At 45.0% G+C, this 23,937-nt stretch overlaps 1 protein-coding gene across 1 annotated transcript in view; it reads left to right on the top strand.

Annotated features, from left to right (window-relative positions):
• The window catches only part of OXCT1 (3-oxoacid CoA-transferase 1), a 138,879-nt gene that overhangs the window by 18,323 nt on the left and 96,619 nt on the right, over nt 1-23,937 (top strand). The window contains exons 4-5 of the mRNA XM_077816798.1: nt 11,128-11,263; nt 15,115-15,264. Of these exons, the coding sequence (XP_077672924.1) occupies nt 11,128-11,263; nt 15,115-15,264 (286 nt within the window). The remainder of the gene's footprint in view (nt 1-11,127; nt 11,264-15,114; nt 15,265-23,937) is intronic.

The raw sequence follows: 23,937 nt of genomic DNA, 5'->3' as shown, positions 1-23,937 counted from the left end.
AAAGCATATAAAATGGTAGGAATGGAAGCCCTTTAGCCATTTTGTCTTAAATACCATTCTCAGTTTGGGTCCCCCAAAGATTTAGTGGGGGTCCTGCACTGCCTTGGGTAAAACTCAACAACTTGAGACCATTTTTGAGCCACATCACGTCAATAGTTTGATCTCTGGCTCTGCATGCAAAAAAGAACAAAAACCAAACACCAACCCAGAAACTTTTTGAAAAATGGTTATTTTTTCAGGATTTATATCTCTGCAACCCTGGCAGTTTCAAATGACCCCAAATTTGTGTGTCTAACCCTGCCCTTCACCCTATTGAGGCACACCAACTTTCAGAGGAATCTAAGTAAGCATGTTGATTTTAGAGGACTTAGAACTGTCCATCTTTAAACAGGAGTTGTGACACAACCTTAGTTAGCTGTAGTGTAGTGTAGTGGGGGGAGGGATAGCTCAGTGGTTTGAGCATCGGCCTGCTAAACCCAGGGTTGTGAGTTCAATCCTTGAGGGGGCCATTTAGGGATTTGGGGCAAAAATTGGGGATTGGTCCTGCTTTGAGCAGGTGGTTGGACTAGATGACCTCCTGAGGTCCCTTCCAATCCTGATATTCTATGATTCTATGGTCCTACCATGCCACTATAATTTGGGTCAGATTTCCTGATGTGACTTCCTCTGTGAAGTAATTTATCCAGTGTCCAGATCTCTGTCTTAATTTCCCCATTATTATTTATTTATGGAAGTCCCACTGTGTGGTAGTTGCTTTCTGAACACACAGGAAATGGAAACCTGTTCTGTGTGTGTTTTAACATTTCAGAAATACTCTGTAAAATGAACCCTTGCATCCAGTATGTCTCAGAAGTGTTGAGAGGCTTTAATTCATTCTGCTTTTACAGACACACAATTAGACAAAGAGTTTATAATTTAAATAGAGAAAATAACAGCTGCGGTGGGGGGAGGGGGGAGAAGGTCTGTGTCATGTTGAGTCTGTGGTTTCTACTGTGTGTGTGGAGGGTGCTGCTTCTGTGTGATGTATACAGATGTGTGGATGCATACATAGACAGAATATATGAAGTTAACTACATTGCCCCTCCAGGAAGTGAAGTTACAAGCTAAACTTGCACTGCAGTGAGTTGCGTTAGGCAAACCTTGCTCTTAGTATGTTGCCAAAATAATAATGGCAATAAATAAATCCATAAAATATGATCAGTTAAGTTGTTTGGTCTATATGTTTTTAACTTATAAGGTTCTTTATTACGGTTACTGAACAGCTAACACTTTGTAAACTATAACCCCAGAAGAAGGCTGCACAGCTCATGTTTCCAATTTTATCATAGGAGTTATTTCAGGATGGCAGTACGCATTGTCCTAAGGTTACTAAAGTATGGAGCCATTAAGAAATCAAATACAGCAGTGAGCAGCTTGACTTCCAGATTTTGACTACATGATGATGATGAGTGGAAACACAGGAGCTGATCTAAGCTTAACTGTAGTACGGTATCAGTACATTGTCGCTCTAACACCATGCACCAGAAGTTAACCTTAGCCTTCAATCACTATCATATTTCATTCACTAGGCCTTTGAAGTATGTTGCATGTACTGCAGATTCAAACATGATGAGTACAAATTCTGCAAATATCTTCATCAGTAGGAGAATATGGTATATGAAGGGACATGAAATGAAAGAGGGGAATGAACCCCTTCATTTGTTGTAAGTAGAAATGTTGAATAGTATTTCACAGTGGAGTGTGAAATGGGAGGAAGCCGACTGACTTTCCTGCTAGCCTAAAGGCAATGAAGCATAACAGTGGAACTTAGCATAAGTCTGAGCAGAGTCTAGAAAATGTGTTTTCAATACATTTCATAAGGTATTTTGCATATAAGTAAAGTACATAAGACTGGATTACTTTTTTTTTTTTTTAATTCATTTCAAAGTAGTAGTAAGAGTGTGCACTTCTGTGAGGGATTCTTTTCAGAACGTTTGTCACTTGCCCTTTTCAAACTTCATGACCACTGTCTGCCTTTTATTGGTCACCCTCAGAAACAGGGTACTGGATTTGATGGTCCAATGTCTTGATGGGCAAGTATTCATAGGTGGCTGGTGACAACAGTGTTTAGTCTTAAGTGCCCAAATTCCTTTTCAAAATGAGATTTAGGCTCCTAAATCAGTTAGGCATTGCAACACTGAGTGCAGCAACGCCTAAATAGCATTAACAATTTGGGCCTTAAAGTCTGATTCATCTCCCAGTAAAATCAATGGAAAGACTCCCTGAACTTCAGTGGGAGTTGGATTGAGCCCTGACTGCTTTTCTAGTTCTTGTGCCACCACCATAGCTGTTGGAGCACTTTACATTAGGGGCAGCAGCTTGCGTAGGCATATCATGCCCCTTCCGCCCTATTACCATAGTTCTCTCCAAAATATTTGAGGGAATTAGCTTGCCCTGCCCTCAGTCACCAGGTGCTGACATGACTTCTCTGCTCTTACTATATGATAGGAGGAGTTTTAATTTCAGTGCTGAATTGGATAGTCACGATGAAATGCTAAGGGAGATTAGAGAGGCTATCAAAATAAAGAACTCAATAATAGTGGGGGATTTCAATTATCCCCATATTGACTAGGTACATGTCACCTCAGGACGAAATGCAGAGACAAAATTTCTTGATACTTTAAATGACTGCTTCTTGGAGCAGCTGGTACAGGAACCTACAAGGGGAGAGGCAACTCTCGATCTAGTCCTGAGTGGAGCGCAGGATCTGGTCCAAGAGGTTACTATAACAGGCCCATAATATAATAACATTTAACATTCCTATGGTGGGAAGAACACCTCAATAGCCCAACACTGTGGCATTTAATTTCAGAAAGGGGAACTATGCAAAAATGAGGAGGTTAGTTAAATAGAAATGGAAAGGTACAGTGACTAGAGTGAAATCCCTGCAAGCCTCATGGACACTTTTCAATGAAGATATTGAACAGAACCAGACCCAGAACAGTTCCCTGGAGGCCCCACTCCATATGCCTTTCCAGCTTGACTGTGAACCACTCATAACTACTCTCTGGGAACGGTTTTCCAACCAGTTATGAACCCACCTTAGAGTAGCTCCATCTAGGTTGTAATTCCCCAGTTTGTTTATGAGAAGGTCATGTGAGACAGTATCAAAAGTCAAGGTATGCCATATCTATTGCTTCCTCCATCCACAAGGCATGTTACCCTGTCAACGAAATCTATGATGTTTGTTTGACACAACTTGTTCTTGACAAAGCCATGCTGTTACTTATCACCTTATTATCTTCTAGGTGTTTGCAAACTGATTGCTTAATTATTCGCTTCGTTCTCTTTCAGGGTATCGAAGTTAAGCTGACTGGTTTGAAATTCCCCAGGTTGTCCTTATTTCCCTTTCTATAGATGGGCACTATATTTGCCCTTTGCCAGTCCTTTGGAATCTCTCCCGTCATCCATGACTTTTCAAAAGATAATCACTAATGGCTCAGATACCTCGTATGACAGCTCCCTGAGTACTCTAGGATGTATTTCATCAGGCCCTGGTGACTTGAAGACATCTTACTTGTCTAAGTAATTTTTAATTTGTTCTTTCACAATTTTAGCTTCTGATCCTACCTCATTTTCACTGGCATTCACTATGTTAGGCGTCCAACTGCTACAAACTTTTCTGGTGAATACATTCCAAGAACTTGTTGGATAATCTGTGCCTTCTGTATTATTTTTCCAACAGATGTCTGTGTAATTGAAATCCCCCATCACCACCAAGTCCGGTGCTTTGGGTGATTTTGTTAGCCTGATCCACCTCTTCTTCCTGGTTAGGTAGTCTGTAGTAGATTCCCATCATGACATCACCTTTGTTTTTTACCCCTTTTATCCTTAGCCAGAGACTTTCAACAAGTCTGTCTGTCTGTGATCTAGCTGGTGATAGAGAGTAAGGAAGCATTATATAATTGCATAATTGCCCGCATCATTGAAGGACAAAGAAAGACTATTTTATGAGGGGATTAAAAAGTTCTACTTTTTGTCTGTAATAATGGATAATTCCAACTGGTTTTCCCTGAATTGTAGTTGAGTTAAAAATGTAAAATATATTGGTGTTTTCCATGAGGCTCTGTATATTGCGAACTTGCAGACTCAGCTATAGTGTGCTGGATATCTGGATTTGCCCCATAAAAAGTTTCTTTTTATAGGTTTTCTCTGTTTCTTCTTCCAGTGCTTGTTCACGTCCATTCCACATTAGGTGGGCGCGCGCCACGTGCACAAGCGTTGGAAACTTCTCCCCTTAGCGGCTCCTGTCGGGCCGGTGGGCCCCCTGAGTGGAGCCACTGTGCTGTGCATATATACCCCTGCTGGCCCGACCCCCTCCAGTTCCTTCTTGCTGTCCATGGCGGTGTTGGAACAACCTCTCTCTCTCTTGTAGAAGAGCAGTCCCTTAGCCTTTAGAGTAGCTTTTATCAGTTTGTTTACGTACAGATTGTGGACACTTAAGTCATTAGGTGCTTGGAGGCCTCCATCACCTGCCCCGGGCCGCAGGGCATGCTGCAGGCCCATGGCTTCAAGGCTTGCGCCACGTGCCGCAAACCTATGCCAGTTAGTAACCCCCACGACTCGTGTCTGTGTTGCCTGGGGGACGGACATCAAACTGAGCGGTGTAGGATTTGCAAGGCGTTTAAGCCAAGGACAAGGAAAGAGAGAGACTTTCGCCTAAAGCAGCTATTGATGGAGGCCGCATTGCAGCCGCTGGGCCCGGAGCGCCTGACACCGGCTCAGGCTTCCTTGGTGCGTAGTGTCCCGGAGCCGTCGAGAGACCCGGCACTGGCTAAGCACCGTAAACTGTCAGCCCTGGAGCGTCAGGCTAGGCCCCGGCACTGCTCGTCCTCCCCGGTGCGGCTCCTGGCGCAGCCTGAAGGAAGGCGCGGTCGTTCCCCGCACGGGAGGCCGGCGCCTCCCAAGGCCTCGAGCGCCGACAAGAGCGGGAAGGCCGTGGTACCGGCGCTGACACAGGCGGTCCCAGCAGCACAAGCCCCATCGAGCCCAGACCTAAGTGAGCTCAGTGCGGACGATGGGCTCCAGGGCATAACGGATCAGCCCTTACGCCTGGCACCTTTGAGGCTGCAAAGGACCTCATTGAGCCGGCGGCGGCGAGCCCCCTCCTCCGGCACCCGTGCCTCGGGAGCTGTCGAGGAGTAAGCCGGCAATGGTGTGCCGCTCGAGGACACCGTCCTGGCCCCACTCCCGGAGTTGATCTTGGTCTAGCTCCGACTCTGCGGACTCACACTTGCCTGCCACCGAGAAGGAGGTTGTGGCTCCAGCAGCGGGTCGATGCGAAGAAGCACCAGAAAGGGCACGCCGCTCTCCGGCACCGCCCAGAGACCGGCACCAGGAGGAGTTGAGACGGCCCTCCCCAGAGGACTCCAGCAGACGGTCCTGGTCCAGGGAACACTGGCACTGGTCCTGGTCCTGGTCCAGATCCCGGTCCCAGGGATACCGGTACCGCTCAGCCAGGAGCCACTAGTTCTCCCGCCAGCGCAGATCGTTGGCACCGCCATGGCCTTCGCGATTGGCGTTGCCGCAGTCCGGCACCGGCTCTGACTGCTATAGCTACCCACACTGGGGCCTGGACAGCAGGGACCCTCAGGGGAGCTGGTAACCTCAATGGGGGCTGCCAGGCCATTGGCCCTTCTGGACCCCCTGGGCCTATTAGGAGCACCAAGGGGCCCCGTCCAGGGCAAGTTACTCGGTGCAGCGGTCCCGGTCCCCGCACCGACGCCAGGCAGTGCCGGAGGCAACAGTATCCAGGCCTCCAGCATCCCCCCCCAGCATAGACCGGAGAGTCCGGCACCGAGCCAAGTACTGTCCCATGGACTCCCGCCCCGGCCTGAGCCGGAGGCCCCTATCATGGGAGATGGGGAGCAGGAGGACCAACCAGAGGGGGTCGAGCAGCAGCTAACCTCCTCATCTTCCCCCGATGAGGCGGTGGCAGGTACAGAGGTGTCCGACCCTCCACTGATAGACCATAGAGCCCACCAGGAATTGCTGCGCAGGGTCACCCAAAATTTGGGGTTGCAGGCCGAGGAGGTGGTTGAGCAGGAAGACCCCATGGTGGACATTTTGAGCCCCGAAGGTCCATCCAGAATAGCGCTCCCGCTCATTAAGACCATTCAGTCCAGCTGTAAGATTATATGGTAGACCCCGGCCTCCAGCGCTCCAATGGCTAAAGGAGTGGAGTGTAAATACTTTGCCCCATCTAAGGGCTATGAGTTCCTGTTCTGCCACCCAAGTCCATGCTCCCTAGTGGTTTCAGCGGTAAACGAAAGGGAGCACCCTGGACAGCAGGCCCCAGCCTCTAAGGCCAAGGAGGCGAAACGACTGGACCTTTTTGGCAGAAAGGTGTACTCATCTGGGGGCCTTCAGTTGAGGATTGAGAACCAGCAGGCCATCCTCAACAGGCACAATTTCAACTCCTGGGCGGCAGTGGGGAAGTTTAAGGACAACCTTCTGCAAGGTTCCCAACAGGAGTTCACAGCCCTGGTGGACAAGGGCAAGGCAGTAGCCAAGACCTCTCTCCAGGCCTCCCTGGATTTGGCAGATGCAGCAGCTAGAACAATCGCATCGGGGTGGTCATGAGGCGCTCGGCTTGGCTCCAGGAGTCAGGCCTGCCCCCCGAGGTCCAGAATACACTATAGGACCTCCCCTTAGAAGGGTCCAGGCTCTTCTCGGACCAGACAGATGTGAGGCTGCATAGCCTCAAGGACTCGCGAGCTACACTCAAGTCGCTGGGTATGCACACCCTGGCGACTCAGAGGAAGCCCTTTAAGCCGCAGCCTCCCCTTCAATGCCTTACCGTAGGCGAGCCTTACCGTAGGCGAGGCAGGGATAAAAGGCAACGGTGCAACAACAACAATAACAATAATGCGCCGGGCCAGAACCAAGGTCAGCACAAACCCCAGCTGGGCACTAAGCCAGGCTTTTGAAGGTGCGCTCGAGGACAGCGTACCAGACCAGTCACTGGATCTGTCCCTTTGTTTCCTGAACCACCTATCCCGTTTCTCCCGTGCGTGGTCCACCATTATGTCAGACTGTTGGGTCTTACGCACGGTACGGAATGGCTACTCACTGCAGTTCGCCTCCCTCCCCCCCTTCCATTGCCCTTCCCCGTCCCTCTTCAGGGACCCCTCTCACGAGCATCTCCTAGAGAAGGAAGCCTGCTCGCTGCTAGAGGCGGGGGTGGTAGAGGCGGTGCCGGATGGGCCTAAGAGGAAAGGGGTTCTACTCCTGGTACTTCCACATCCCCAAGGCCAAAGGGGGCCTTCGCCCCATCCTAGACCTGCTCAGGCTCAACAAATTCCTGGTCAAAGCCTGATTCTGCATGGTCTCTCTGGGCACCATCATCCCTTCCCTGGATCCGGGGAACTGGTACACCGCCCTCGACATGAAGGACGCATACTTTCATATCGCCATCTTCCCAGCACATCAGCGGTTCCTACGCTTCACCATGGGCCGAGAACATTACCAGTTTGCAGTTCTCCCGTTAGGTCTAGCTGCGGCCCCAAGGGTGTTCACAAAGTGCATGGTGGTGGTGGCGGCCTTCTTACGGAGGCAGAGAATCCAGGTGTACCCGTACCTCGACGACTGGCTCCTGGCAGGCCGTTCCAAGGCGGAGATGCAGGGCCATGTGGAGGTGGCCCTGAGATTGTTCCGCGAGCTGGGGCTCCTGGTCAACGTCCCCAAGTCCACGCTCGTACCCACGCAGAAAGTGGAATTCATGGAGGCGGTCCTGGACGTGGTGCAGGCCAGGGCAAGCCTTCCAGTATCCCGATTCCGGGCTATCCAACAAGCGGTGGCCTCCCTATGCCAGTTTCCAACGACAATGGCCAGGTGCTGCCTGCAGCTGCGGGGCCACATGGCAGCATGCACATACGTGGTCAGGCATGCCAGACTGAGACTTAGGACTCTGCAGGCATGGCTCACTTGGGTGTACTGCCCAGGCAGGGACCCCCTGGACTTCGTGGTGACAGCCCCAAGGGATGTGCTGGACTCCCTGCTGTGGTGGCAGTCCCAGTCTGTGGTTTGCGAAGGATCCCCTTTGCCGCCCCACTACCGGACCTGACGCTGGTGACGGACGCGTCAGACCACGGAAGGGGGGCTCACCTGGGGGATCTCATGACGCAGGCGTTGTGGTCTGGAGCAGAGCGGTCGCTCCATATCAATGTGAAGGAGCTCAGGGCGGTTCGTCTCACCTGCCAGACCTTTCACACTGCTCTGAGTGGTCACAGCATGACAGTTCTGACGGACAACACTACTGCCATGTTTTATATAAACAAGCAGGGCGCGGCTTGTTCCTCGCCACTTTGTCGCAAAGCTCTCCTCCTCTGGCACCTTTTCATAGCCCACACAATTCACCTCAAGGCGTCCTATCTCCCGGGGGTGCAGAACGAGCTGGTGGATTCCCTCATCAGGTCATACTGCATGCATGAGTGGACACTCAGAGAGGACGTCGTGCTTTTGCTCTTCCGCAGGTGGGGTTTTTCCCAGGTAGATCTGTTTGCCACCAGGGCCAACGCTCAGTGCCCGCAGTTCTGTTTGTTCCAGGGCCACAGCCCGGGCTCACTCGTGGATATGTTTGTGATCCCGTGGAGAGGGGGCTTGATGTATGCCTTCCCCCAGCTCCCCTTGGTGCACAAGGTCTTGCTCAAAGTGCGCAGGGACAGGGCGGTGGTGATCCTCATCGCCCCAGCCTGGGCCCGCCAACACTGGTACACATCGCTCCTAGAGCTGTTGGTGGAGGCCCCAGTAGTCCTGCCCCTACAACAGGACCTGATTACACAGGACGGTGGGTGGCTTCTCCACCCTGACCTACAGTCACTGCATCTGATGGCGTGGAGGCTCTGTTGCTAAACGCCCTGGAGAGCCAGTGCTCCCTTCCCGTGCAGCAGATTCTGCTTGGCAGTAGAAAGCCCTCTATCAGGGCGGCCTATATGGCCAAGTGGAAAAGGTTCTCGTGTTGGTGCGAACCCCGACAGGTGTGGCTGGGCCAGGCCCTGGTGCAGGCCATTCTGGAGTACCTCCTGCACCTCACGCAGCAAGCGCTAGCCCTGTCCTCACTCAGAGTGCACCTGGCGGCCATCTCCGCCTTCCATCTGGGGTTCTCGGGGGGCTCGGTGTTTTCCATTGGTGGTTCCTTAAAGGGTTGGAGAGGGTGTTCCCATACTCCTGTCCCCCCAGTCCCTCCATGGAACCTTAACCTGGTCTTTTCTAAACTCATGGGACCCCCTTTCGAGCCCCTCGCTACCTGTTCTCTCCTCCACCTTTCCTGGAAGGTGGCATTTCTGGTTGCCATTACCTCAGCCAGAAGGGTGTCCGAACTGAGGGCCCTCACCTCTGAGCCACCGTATACAGTATTTCACAAGGATGAGGTGCAGCTCCGGCCGCACCCCAAGTTGCTCCCTATGATGGTCTCCCGATTCCATTTGGGCCAGGACATTTGTCTGCCAGTGTTCTTCCCGAAACCCCATAAGGACCCGAGTCACCGCAGCTTGCACACCCTGGATGTGCGTCGAGTGCTGGCGTTCTATTCTTAGCACACCAAGCCCTTTTGCAAATCCGTGCAGCTGTTTGTGGCTGTAGCCAAGAGGATAAAAATCCAGTGTCGGCGCAGCAGATTTCTTCTTGGATTACAAGCTGCATCTGGGCGTGCTATGAGCTCGCAGGTGTTCCCATCCCAGCGGTCACGGCCCACTCGACCAGGGTGCAGGCGACTTCCACGGCATTCCTGTCACGGGTCCCAATCCAGGAGATCTGCAGAGCAGCCACCTGGTCCTCGGTGCACACCTTCATGACCCACTATGAGGTCAACCAGCAGGCCAGAGAGGACGCGGCAGTTGGCAGAGCGGTCCTCCGAGCAGTTGTTCTGTGACTCCTACCGTATTCCAGAGGTAAGCTTGTAATTCAGCTAATGTGGAATGGACGTGAACAAGCACTCGAAGAAGAAAAAACGGTTATTTTCTCATAACTGTTTTTCTTCGAGATGTGTTGTTCACGTCCATTCCACCACCCACCCTTCTACCCCTCTGTCGGAGTCGCCGGCAAGAAGGAACTGGAGGGGGTCGGGCCGGCAGGGGTATATATGCACAGCACAGTAGCGCCACTCGGGGGGACCCCGCCGGCCTGACGGGAGCCGCTAAGGGAAAAAGTTTCCAACGCTCATGCACGCGGCGCACGCACACCTTATATGGAATGGACGTGAACAACACATCTCGAAGAACAACAGTTACGAGAAAGCAAGTAACCGTTTTTTCTTATCCTGAAATCTGAGGGCATACAGCAAATATTGTCCTTTATTAGCTAACAGGGAGGCATCTTGTTACAAATGTTCAGTAAACAAACACTAAAACTTTAATGCTGTCTTTATGGGCAGTTGCGGAAAGAACGTCTTATAACTTGCTTCTTTGTGGGAAGAAAGGGCTGGGCTTGGAGGGCTTTGAGGCTTAGGGAAAGTTTGGGCCTCATTCATGTCCAATAGTCTGTCCACGTCCTACAGAGAGCCCCGTTTAAAGTCAGTGGGGCTTGGGGTGTGGAGCAGTCTGCTGCCATACAAAGCAGGATTGGGGCCATGGGGGGAAGCTTCCTTTGGTTATTGTCTGTCTGTATTGACAATTCTTTAAATTAAATCTTAATTTTGTGTCTGTGAGACTGAACCTGCTTCCTTCTGTCTGCTCACTCTGTAATGGAAGTCTCATCACATAGCCTTGTCCTACTAGCAGAGAGGGTGAGATGGCGGCAGCAGCAGTAGAGGATGCAATGGGATAGCTATAAATGACAGTTTAACAAATAAAACACCTTTCAAATAAAGTTTTTAGCTTTACTTAGTGTTCTCACCCTGAGGGTGATGTCTGATCACAAGGTGTCAGTGACTCCTCAATTCTAATTCTAATTCTGACACTGACATTTTTTTCCTCTAAAGACTGTGTCTTGCTCCTTTGCCTCCATTTTCTCATCTGTAAAATGGGAAGAATAATACTTCCCTGTCTTACAAGTGCCTTGTTAATTCATTAATGTTTTATAAAGTGTTTTGAAGATGGCAAAATGCTCTGTATTTTGGATGTTGACTATTATTGGTGTTTTTCTGCACAGTGTTGACAATTTTGGACTTGGTCTTTTGCTTCAAACTAAGCAGATAAAACGGATGGTATCATCCTATGTTGGAGAAAATGCAGAATTTGAACGACAATACTTATCTGGAGAATTGGAAGTTGAGCTTACACCTCAGGTAAGCTGCTTTCCATAGGGGGAATCAGTCAGTTCTCCTTTTTCATCTGTAATAATGGATGATTCCCATCTTGTTTTCTTTTTAAGGTGTCTTTTCTCTTTAATTGTTGTTTTACAATACTAATATTTTCCATAGAGGTAGGTTTGTGTTGTAAACACACATGGCAGTTGTTCTTAAATTGTGGCCTGTGAACTGCTGGTGATCTGTTGTGAATTGACTGATCATGCAATGTAAACTTCCCATTATCACCTTAAAAGGCTTCTTAATAAGAAATTAAATATTATTTGTATTGTTCACTGTTTGTTTCTAGAAGTGCCTGCAGTCTTCTAGGCAAACGTACAAGAGAGAACAGGTCTTGCTCAGGAGAACTTACACTCTTAAAAGCACAAAATGACAAGTTGAGCAGCCTGGAGAGGAAGAGTCAGCTTTGGGGAGTGAGCTGGGATTGAGCGCTAGTGGAACAGACTTTATGGCAGGAGAAGGGGGCCAACAGTTGAGAGTAAAAGGGTGTGAAGTGGAGGGAATAGACGGCCAAGTCTATGGAAGTGATTGGGGAAAGAACTGGTAAGCGGGAACAGAGAGTGAGGAATAAAGTCAGGGACATTGATGGATTGGGGGTCATGGAAGGGTCAGGTGAAAGTAATGGCTCTTGGGCAATGTTGAAAAAGATGAAATGGTAGTTGGAGGGTGGGAAAATTTAAAATATTGAGAGATCCAAGAAAGAGCAGTGTGTTGAGAAGACACGGTTGAGTGAATGGCTATTTTGGTTTTGATCCAGGGTTGAAAGTCAAACTAGAAGTTGAGTGCTAAGGGGTCAAACAAAGTAATCAAACATGAGGGTGAGAGACTGTGAAGAGAAGAAGATCCAGATGTGAAAATCAGAGAAGAAGGTGTTTTGTGGAGGAGTTATGTATAGGGATATTATGCAACCGTGAATGAGTGGACAGATGGGCCATAAGACTCTCTCTATAGATGTGGTTCATGTTATCAAAAAAGTTAGAGAACCCCTGAGTTGGGGTAGTTGCTCTATCTTTGTTTATTAGATTAGAAGTAAATATGTAACTTCTGCTATCTAGTGGAAAAGAGTTAAAATTGGAGTTTTAAGTTGCACAGTGTGAAACTTAAACATCAATAACATGTTAGTTGAATTTAGTCATACTTTTGTGTTAAATCTCAGTGTACCTATCCTGTGTTAGAATTTAATGCTTACAATCTAGCTCTTCAGTCAACCCAGCTATAGCAATTCTTGCACAAAAGGATAATCAGGGATTTGGGTACAAGGGTAAACTAGAATGTGGGTATCAATAAGACACCCTACTAGATCTAATATTGTAAAACTGACTGCATAATTCTAACACATGCAGCTAGTCACTAAAACATATGCCGTGTTATTTCAAAGGATAAGACATAACACAAGGAATAAAGGGTGTTATTAATGAAGGCTGCAATAGGACCCCCAACTTTGTGTTTGCAGCTCTGACCCCAGGTACATATAGAGTGCACAGTTGCTCTTGGCTCTGTGCTACTGAGAACACTGCTTGTCAGAACACTAGAGATGGAGAAACATCCAGCGTCCCTTTCTACCCTATTGGCTGGCCCAGAAAAGCCCTGGCTCTTGCCACTTCCTCAGCTACCAAACTTTATTTATCTTCTATGTTGAACACCTCCCACTCAGACTGTCAGGCAATCCACTTCCCCCTCTCCACTTTGTGACCAGTACCGCCAACCTGAAGATCTAACAAACTTCTCAAATGTGAGAGTTATGTGATACTGGGTATACCAGGTACATGTTTTTAACAATAAGATTCATTAATCACTGGAACAATTTGCCAGGGGATGTAGTGGATTCTGCATCACATGAAATATGTAAATTAAGATTGTATGCCTTTCTAAAAGATATGCTGTAGTTCAACCACAAACTACTGGGCTTGATACAGGCATTACTGGGTGAAATTCAATGTCTGGTGCGATACTGGCGGTCAGACTAAGTGATCACAACAATGATCCATTCTTGCCTTAAAATCTGTAAGTCTATTAATATAATTTGGGAGAGATAATAGGGGAAGAAGGATACATTTCTCAGAAGTTACTTTTAAAGCAAAGTAACAGAAAACAGTTGTTTGTAGCTAATACAGGTTTTTGAAAGCTAGTAATTCTGGTGGAGATGGATTAGCTGCAAAGTGAAAAAAGGTAGATAAAGGTACATATTAAATTAAATAGATTGTATGGATATCACTATCATGCTGTCTGGAATGCCATCCTCAAGGTAGGCTGTCAAAAAGCCAGGAAGTCACCCCAAGTTGCTTATATGTTTTATAATTAGATTTCACCAACACAGTAACAAATGTGAACTCCTGAAGCACACTATAATAGTCTTACTGTGGAGTCACAGACAGTCCCTTTGGGTATTCTGGTCTATGTTGTCACCCGTGCAAGCTGGACTTGGTTGCTATACACCAAAAATCGTATCACATTCAGGTTGCTTCCAGTCCCAAGAGCCCAGTCACTTACCCCAGGTCAGTTTGTACCCCGGATCTCTCACCAAAGACAATGCTGGTAGCCAATCCTGTAGTAAACTAACTAAAGATGTATTAACTAGGAAAAAGAAATGAAAGAGTTACTTTCAAGTTAAAGCAGGCAAACTTATATACACAAATGAGTTAGTCAGTGGTTCCGAGAGATGACAGAGTTGTAGCAATCTGTCAGCACTGAATGTCTTTGAGGGCTAACCCCAGGTTGACCTTGGAGATCTTTGCTTCTGTTTCGTAGCTCCAGCCCTATAAGATTCCAAACAGCCAAAGAGGTGAAAAATTTTATTGTTCACTACCTTTATTTCTTTCTTCCAGAATTCAAGCTCATGGGATGTTCCCTTTTGCACATAGCCTCTTCATGTGTGGGAAGGGACAATTAAGTCTTTGCACTCTGATGTCTCACAATGGCCCATTTAGTCTTGATAGCCTTCTTAATAAGCAGGAGACAATTCCTGCTGACAGTTTCAGGTCAAACATTTTTTTACAGTTATAAAGCAAATACTTTATCACATGCTTTAAGGTAATATTTAAGATATTATAAGTGAGATTAATGCATGCAGCAACTTACAAACTTTTCATAAAGTCTAAACACATTGTTATAAGTACAATATCCATCTTAACAATACTACAGGTGAAATAACTGGTTTCCAGCAATGAACTGGTCTGTGCTCAGCTGAAGCCTAAAGCTTGGGGAAGAGTTGTCACTTGGCTTGCCAGCCTCACAATCACCACCGCCTATTTGGCACTCAAGAAGAGAACCCAGGATTACTGACTCCCAGCCTCCTGCTGAAAGTAATAGGCATTGCTATAGCCATGATATAGCATCCAGTTGATATAGCATCCGTTGTTATGTTTCCCTAGAGGCTTCAGAGCATGAGAACTAGAAATTAGGCAAATATGTAGGTTGGTAAAAAAGACTGTACTAATACTGATAGGCAAGTGGGGAATAGGAAGAGAACAAAGAGTGCATGGATTTGAGTGAAAGACATGTAAACAAGCTAGAGAAAAGGGGTTATAAAAGACAAAGGCCAGAAGTTGAATACTGAGTGAATGGGGAGTTTAGCTACAGTGTGCTATTTAGTAACTGATGGCCAAGAAGAAGGGTTTTATTGTCTAACTGTTGAGCCACTTCAACACAGGAGAAATAACAAGAGGGGGGAAATAAACTATTTTTCACTGTTTCTCTTAGGATCAAGAGGAAAAGTCCCAAGGTACAGGAACAAAAAAACCCACAAAAGTGTCTCTTACTGAAGTGGCTGTCCTTACAGGAAAATCAAATCCAAGTCGTCATTGTTTGCTTCTGAACTTGTTCTCCTCCAGGGTACGCTTGCTGAGCGAGTCCGTGCAGGAGGTGCAGGCATTCCAGCATTTTTCACAAGCACGGGCTATGGAACATTGGTACAAGAAGGAGGAGCGCCTATCAAATACAACAAAGATGGCAGCGTTGCCATTGCCAGTCAGCCAAGAGAGGTAAGATGCCATTCTGTTGTACTAAAGCCTGCAGTTTTAGAATCTGAATTCCTTGCCAGTTCACAGGATAAACAGCAATGTAACCTCTTCTGAGACCATCTGAATCTTGAGATTACAGATTAATAATTATGTGAATTCAGAAGGGTCAGGAAGTTGGCTTGTTAAAGAGAAGAAAGCTCACTTGGCATGAACATACTCAGAAACCCCTCTGAGGGCAGGTCTACACATAAAACTTTGCATTGGCGTAGCTGCATCAAGGCAGCCGTGCCCCTGTAGCACTGAAGTGACAATGCTCCTTTGCCAACGGCAGAGCTTCTCCTATTGGCCTAGTTAATCCACCTCCATGGAGGCAGTAGCTAGGTTGATGGGAGAAGATCTCTCTCCGACATAGCGCTGTCTACACCAGGGGTTAGGGGTTAGTGACATAACTATGTCACTCGGGAGCAGATATGCCAAACCCGTGGAAAAAATGCAGAAATTGGGTTTGTTTTTGGCTTAATTGTCCTGTGAGTTGCTTGTTGGCTAGTTTTTGGCTTGTTGCTTGTTTGGTTTGTAGCTTGTTGCTTGTTGTAGCTTGTTGCTTCTTCTTTTTTTTGATCAGCTCCCGGCAAGCAGAGGTAAGGGGGAAGTGGGGGAGAGAGTCAGGAGTGCACAGCAGGCCCACGACAGTCCCAGACTGCATGCCAGGGGGGATCTAGTCACATAGAGTGTTTGGGGTTCTTAGGGATTGGCTTGTTTTGGCCTTGTTTTGAAATGGGATGAGTTTGTTTTTTGGCTTATTGTGAAAGTCATAGTGCTTATTTACCACGTGAAAGTTGGCAGCTGTGCTTGGGAGTGTGGGTTTTTTTCACACCCCTGAGCCATGTAGTTATACTGATATAGATCTGTTGTGTAGACCTGATTTTGGGCACTGATAGCTGAAATGTGGTTTAGTATAAGGCTTTGAAATTAAAAAGACGCGGAAAAAGGTACTGCTTCAAATTGAGAAACAGGACTCTCCTATAGAAATCAAAGGGGTAGGATCTGCAGAAGGGGAAACATCTGTGTATTACTCTATATATTGTGTATAATAAACTGATGGAGAATGTTATTTCTAATGAATGTTCTGTCTCAGCTGCTGAAGATCAGTACTGCCCTCAGCGAAGGTTACAACATCATTAGGGCTAAAGCAGTGCTTTTTCCCAAGTATTCTCTACTGTTTGTTGATAGTTATTTTTAAAAGAATTTCCTAATTGTCCAAACAACTTTCCTTCTCTTCTTTTACAAGAAGATTGATTTTATAATAATAATTCTGTGTCTGAAGACACTGAGTAATCATCAACTTAATCTAAGTTTTTATATTGAACTCATCACTGTGGTTTTTTTAACATCTAATTTAATCTTTCTTCTCTGTTTATTAAATGGCCCACTTTCTCTCTAGCATATCTGTTTTCCCTTGGCATATTTTTAGAAGCCCTTCATGGTTTTTTTGTGTGTGGCAAGAATCAACTCATTCTCCTGCTTCCCTCCCAGTCTCTCCAACCCCTGCCCACAAAACAATCTAACTATTCTTGTTTGGTTGCCTCCCTCCATTTCAATTTTCAGTATAGGTTTCATTTTATTAAGTAGCTCCTCGTGAAGCCCTATAACTGAACTTTTGGCTCCTTAGGGTTTTTTTTTTTCCAGAGGAATTATTCTTTGTTATGCTCTTTCAGTATTTTTAGATGCTCCAGCCTTCTTCCACACTGTTGTGAGAAATTAATTTTTCATGTCTACACCGGGATTTATGTCCTCACTGACTGTAGATGAACGATAATCAATAATATTGACACCAAAGTTCTTGAGACAGATGGTGGTGGTTTTAGACTCATAGAAGATCAGGGTTCGAAGGGACCTCAGGAGGTGATCTAGTCCAACCCCCTGCTCAAAGCAGGACCAATCACCAATTTTTGCCCCAGATCCCTAAATGGTCCCCTCAAGGATTGAACTCACAACCCTGAGTTTAGCAGGCCAATGCTCAAACCACTGAGCTATCCTTCTCCCTCCTCTGCTCTTTCTTGCGTAGTTCAGTCTTCCTTTTTTTCTAATGATTTCTAAAGAAATGTGATGGTTAAGAATTGGATCACTTGGCAAAGAGGTTATTATGTAACCAAAATCTTGGTGCAATTTAACAAGTATTAGTCTGGTTTCCAGCTCTATTTAATTTTCAAGTAATCCTTTAAAAGCAAGAGCTGTAGCATAATTGATACACGGTATAAGAACAGACAGGCCTGATGGGTCGTCATTTAAAGCAAGATGCAGAAGGGGGTTCAAGTTTCCTTTCACCTACGCTGGGTACCTGTGTTAGGGAGGGCTACAATACCTTGATGGTCCTGCCCAAAGGAGACAGATGGGTAAGGCCATAGCCCTACCTGCTTCTGCATCAGACATCTGGGCTGGTCCCACATGGGCAGAGCATATCTCTGCCCTGTGAAAGAAAGAGCAGCTCCGTCATGTTCTGTCTTGTATTCCATCAGAATCCCAGGAGAAATTTTACCTGCATCATTGATGCTGATTCCAGGAGTTTCCACTGTAAATTGTTAAACATACACTGTTGGGGGGGGGGGGGGCGGGGGGTGCTGCTGTGCCTCTAAGTCACACTCTCACCCTCATGAAATAAATCATTCTGTATAATAAATCACAAACAATGTACATATAGACCACTAAAATGGCACCCATCTGGCATTCAGAACAAGAGTGAGAAGGGAGGGTAAGTTTGGTCTACGACACCAGGGCAAGGCTCTACTGTTCTAGAATGTACCATTGGACCATTAGTGTCCACACAGAGTAGACAGGTCTCCAGTATCTTAAGCTTAATTGGCCCTTCTGGGATTTGAGCCTGTGATTTCAGGTATGTCAGATCTGAGAACAAATCCTATCTCTCATTGGGTCTTATTAAGTAAAAGTGTTCAAAAGAATACTGTAAAAATAGAATTGTTTTGCACCTATATTTAGATTGTCTTAGCAGTCTTCTTCGCATAGGAGCCAGGCCGGTGAAACTTGCCAGGAGCAAAAGTTATTCAAATCGGGGGGGGCTGTTCATATGGACTGTGGGTGTATCAGGGCTTCACCCATGTACCAGCCCCCTGGCCTCTGAGCCCTGTGCTTCAGTCCTCCTCCATGAAGATATGGGAGTTTGTGGACCTGAAAGCTAGGATTTGGCCTCTGATGTTGAACCACTAAGTGAATAAACAGGAATATGTGAGTGCTATCAGAATATATATTAGCTAACTTTTTGGGTGTGGTATGACCATGCTATAAACTTTAAATTAGCATAATCCCATTTCTCCCAGTGTATTCTAGTTTGTCTATTTTAGGCTGTTGCCTTCTTTCAGCAGGGAGATGTCTTCTGCTTACCATCTGTGCTTAAAGAAAAGGAGTACTTGTGGCACCTTAGAGACTAACCAATTTATTTGAGCATAAGCTTTCGTGAGCTACAGCTCACTTCATCGGTTGCATACTGTGGAAAGTGTAGACGATCTTTTTATATACACACAAAGCATGAAAAAATACCTCCTCCCACCCCACTCTGCTGCTGCTAATAGCTTATCTAAAGTGATCACTCTCCTTACAATGTGTATGATAATCAAGTTGGGCCATTTCCAGCACAAATCCAGGTTCTCTCCCCCAAACCCAGTCTCCTGCTGGTAATAGCTTATCTAAAGTGACCACTCTACTTACAATGTGTATGATAACCAAGGTGGGCCATTTCCAGCATAAATCCAGGGTTTAACAAGAACGTCGGGGGGGAGGGTAGGAAAAAACAAGGGGAAATAGGTTACCTTGCATAATGACTTAGCCACTCCCAGTCTCTATTCAAGCCTAAGTTAATTGTATCCAATTTGCAAATGAATTCCAATTCAACAGTTTCTCGCTGGAGTCTGGATTTGAAGTTTTTTTGTTGTAATATCACAACTTTCATGTCTGTAATGGCGTGACCAGAGAGATTGAAGTGTTCTCCGACTGGTTTATGAATGTTATAATTCTTGACATCTGATTTGTGTCCATTTATTCTTTTACGTAGAGACTGTCCAGTTTGACCAATGTATATGGCAGAGGGGCATTGCTGGCACATGATGGCATATATCACATTGGTGGATATGCAGGTGAACGAGCCTCTGATAGTGTGGCTGATGTGATTAGGCCCTGTGATGGTGTCCCCTGAATAGATATGTGGGCACAGTTGGCAACGGGCTTTGTTGCAAGGATAGGTTTCTGGGTTAGTGGTTCTGTTGTGTGGTATGTGGTTGCTGGTGAGTATTTGCTTCAGGTTGGGAGGCTGTCTGTAGGCAAGGACTGGCCTGTCTCCCAAGATTTGTGAGAGTGTTGGGTCATCCTTCAGGATAGGTTGTAGATCCTTAATAATGCATTGGAGGGGTTTTAGTTGGGGGCTGAAGGTGATGGCTAGTGGCATTCTGTTATTTTCTTAGTTAGGCCTGTCCTGTAGTAGGAGACTTCTGGGAACTCTTCTGGCTCTATCAATCTGTTTCTTCACTTCCGCAGGTGGGTATTGTAGTTGTAAGAATGCTTGATAGAGATCTTGTAGGTGTTTGTCTCTGTCTGAGGGGTTGGAGCAAATGCGGTTGTATCGCAGAGCTTGGCTGTAGACCATGGATCGTGTGGTGTGGTCAGGGTGAAAGCTGGAGGCATGTATGTAGGAATAGCAGTCAGTAGGTTTCCAGTATAGGGTGGTGTTTATGTGACCATCGTTTATTAGCACTGTAGTGTCCAGGAAGTGGATCTCTTGTGTGGACTGACCAGGCTGAGGTTGATGGTGGGATGGAAATTGTTGAAATCATGGTGGAATTCCTCAAGGGCTTCTTTTCCATGGGTCTAGATGATGAAGATGTCATCAATATAGCACAAGTAGAGTAGGGGCGTTAGGGGACGAGAGCTGAGGAAGTGTTCTAAGTCAGCCATAAAAATGGGGGGGGGGCGGTGAGAAAACCTGGATTTGTGCTGGAAATGGCCCAACTTGATTATCATACACATTGTAAGGAGAGTGATCCCTTTAGATAAGCTATTAGCAGCAGGAGAGTGGGGTGGGAGGAGGTATTTTTTCATGCTTTGTGTGTATATAAAAAGATCGTCTACACTTTCCACAGTATGCATCCGATGAAGTGAGCTGTAGCTCACGAAAGCTTATGCTCAAATAAATTGGTTAGTCTCTAAGGTGCCACAAGTACTCCTTTTCTTTTTGCGAATACAGACTAACACGGCTGTTACTCTGAAACCTGTCATCTGTGCTTAATTACTGTTTACAAATTCCAAGGCCAGAAGGTCCATTGTAATAATTTAGTCTGACCTCCTGTATAAGACAGGCCATAGCACTTGCCCAAAATAATTCCTAGAGCAGATCTTTTAGAAACGCATCCAATCTTGATTTAAAAATTGTCCGTGATGGAAAATCCACCATGGACCTTGGTAAATTGTTCCAATGGTGAATGACCTTCACTGTCAAAAAAAAAATGTGCACCTTATTTCCAGTCTGAAATTGTCTAGCTTCAATTTCCAGCCACTGGGTCATATTATACCTTTCTCTGTTAGACTGACGAGCCCATGATTAAATATTTATTCCCAAGTAGACAATTATTGACTATAATCAAGTTACCTATAACCTTCTCTTTGTTAAAATAAATAGATTGGGCTTTTTGAGTTAATCACTTTAAGGCATGTTTCCTAATCCTTTAATCATCCTCATGTGTCTTCTCTGAACCCTGTCCAATTGACCATGTCTTTCTTGACACCAGAACTAGACAGTATTCCAGCAGTAGTCACATTGGTGCCAAATATACTCCTACTCAAGATTCCCCTGTTCACGCATCCCAGGATTGCATTAGCTCTTTTGGCCACAGAGGCACATTGAGAGCTCATGGTTAGCTGTGTATGTGTCCCCCCCCCTCCCCCCCGAACACAGTCCCTCCCGCATTCTGGAGGTATGACCTGCACTCCTTTTTCCTAGATGTATACATTTGCACTTAGCTGTATTAAAATGCATATTGTTTGCTTGTGCCCAGTTTATCAAGTAATCCAGATCGCTCTGAATCAGTGACCTGCATTCTTACCATTCCCCCAATTTTTGTGTCCTCTACAAACTTGATCAGTGATGACTTTGTTTTCTTCCAGGTCATTGATAAAAATGTTAAATAGACTAGGGCCAAGAACTGATCTCTGCAGGTCCTCACTGGAAACATACCTGCTTGATGATGATTTGCCATTTACAATTTGAGATGTATCCATTAGCCAATTTTTAATCCATTTACTGTGTGCCATGTTCATTTTATATCATTCTAGTTTTTTAATCAAAATGTTATGTGGTACCAAGACAAACACCTTACAGTATTACCTTTATCAACCAAATTTGTAATCTCATCCAAAAAAGATATCAAGTTAGTTTGACAAGATACATTTTCAATAAACCCACGTTCATTGGCATTATTTATAGTATCCTCCTTTAATTATTAATCGAGTCCCGTATCAGCTGCTCCATTATCTTGCCCAGGATCAATGTCAGTTTGACAGGCCTTTAATTGCCCATGTCATCCTATTTACTCTTTTTAAAAGCTGACACAACTTTAGCTTTCTTCCAATTGTCTGGAGCTTCCCCAAGGCTCCAAGACTGATTGATTGAAAATCAACATGTAATAGTGCAGTGAGCTCCTCAACCAGCTCTTTCAAGACTCTTGAATGCAAGTTATCTGGGCCTGCTGATTTTAAAATGTCTAACGTCAGTCGCTGCTGTTTAAAATCTTCTTGAGATACTAATGGAATGCGAAGGGTGTTCTCACCATCAGTGAGCCTATATCATCTGTTTTTCCCCAAATACAAAACAGAAATATTTATTGAAGACTTCTGATTTTTTGCATTACTATTGGTCATTCTATCATTCCCGTCTGGTAACAGACCAATATCATTGCGAGGATTTTTTTTGTTCCTAATATATTTTAAAAACACCTTCTTATTGTTCTTAGCTCTGCTGGCCATAGATTTCTCCTTTTGTTTCTGTTATCAATTTTCTACAATTCCTAGCTTCTGATTTATATTCATTACTATCAACTCCCTCTTCTATTTTTTTTATAGCTTCCTTCACTTTTTTTAACCTACCTCCTTCCTCAGTTGTGAAATCATGGCTTTTTGGGCATCTTGTAAAGTATTGTTAAATGATTCCCAATTCTCATTCACATTTTTCTGATTAAATTCTTCCTCCCAACTGATTTGGCATAATTGTTTTCAGCTTTGTGAACTGGCCCTATTAAAACACGAAGTGTGTATATATATTACAATCATAGTTTAGTTCTCAATGGATGTGCACAATTTCTATTAATCTTAATTGGGTTGCAGATCAGGGGAGAGAAGATACTTTTACTGGTTTAAATAAGGCATTAATAGGAAACCTTAGTATTTAAAGAAATTCAGAGGGTAGGAAAATTTAGCTGATCAAAACTGTAAGGATAAAAAGACAGTAAGATTAAAAACAAAATTGCCAAGGAAGTTCTTAAACTATAATTTGTCTTTTCATTTGAAGGCTTAAGAAGTTTAAGTCTAAAATACACCAAAGTTGCTTTTGACATATTTAATAAAATTAACTGTTTTGTTTCTAACTAGGGTATTTCTCCTGTTAACATTACAGTAATTACAATGTCTGTTTGAGCTGTTTCTGAATCAACATTTTTTTTCAATTAGATTATGATTATGTGTTTTACTGTCACAGCAAATCAGACCTATCACAGAAGCTTCAGGTTAAGAACTAATGAAAATATTAGTGTTCAGAAAGAGTATAAAATTGTTTAGGAGGCTGGAGGGATTATTCTTTCCTTATAAATTAAATGAACTAGATGTATGTATCTTGACTAAGTGACAGCAAAGGTATAAAAGACATTCACTTGAAATTTATTCATGTCTGTGAAGTTTTAGTTAAAATTGAATATGGACTTCTTTGATCTGATTGGTGTCGCTGAGAGCCAGTGTAATTAAATACAGACAAAAATGTTATTTTTTGTGTTTTTACAAACTTAAAAGCAATCCAGTCTATTAACCCAGGACTCAGAGGGAGATTTTTTTTTTTAAACTTAAATAATTGAGGTCAGAGGAAGTCTGTTCACTTGCCTGTTGTTGTACTGTCAGTAGCTATGTAACACACTGCACAGGGACTTTCAATCCTAAACCAATATTAAGTTTGTAGGTAGAAAATTGGTTAGCATCCCCCTTTGTTCAGGTTATGTAGCCATTCAGGAATCATTGACCTGGAATAGAGAATGGTAAGGGAGCATCAGTGTCAACTAGCTTAGATTTCTCTCCCTCATGTAGATTTATGGTCTCCAGTGGTCATTCAGTCCATGAAGTAGGATTAGAATCCAGGATCATATTGGTCTCCTTGATTCTTTTCTCTAACTGTTAGAGAGCACAACTCTTTTTTTTCTTTTTTTTAGTGCAAGATTTAGGTGTAAATTGCATTTAATAATAATAGTACCTGGCTCTTATATAGTGCGTTTATAATTTAAGACTACATGGAGCTAGGCTTGCTCATTTATTTCAGTTTGGTTTGGTTTGACTTTGATGGTAATGCGCAAGAAACTGTTAAAAATTTTGATCATTGAATTTTCTTCATCTATACACTCTAACACAGTTCAGCATGGATAATCCAGGTCCCTCTTC

Source organism: Eretmochelys imbricata, chromosome 5, assembly GCF_965152235.1.
Source record: "Eretmochelys imbricata isolate rEreImb1 chromosome 5, rEreImb1.hap1, whole genome shotgun sequence".
Taxonomy (NCBI): domain Eukaryota; kingdom Metazoa; phylum Chordata; order Testudines; family Cheloniidae; genus Eretmochelys; species Eretmochelys imbricata.
Note: the sequence above shows the minus strand (reverse complement) of the source record. Positions and strands in the feature narration are given on the sequence as shown.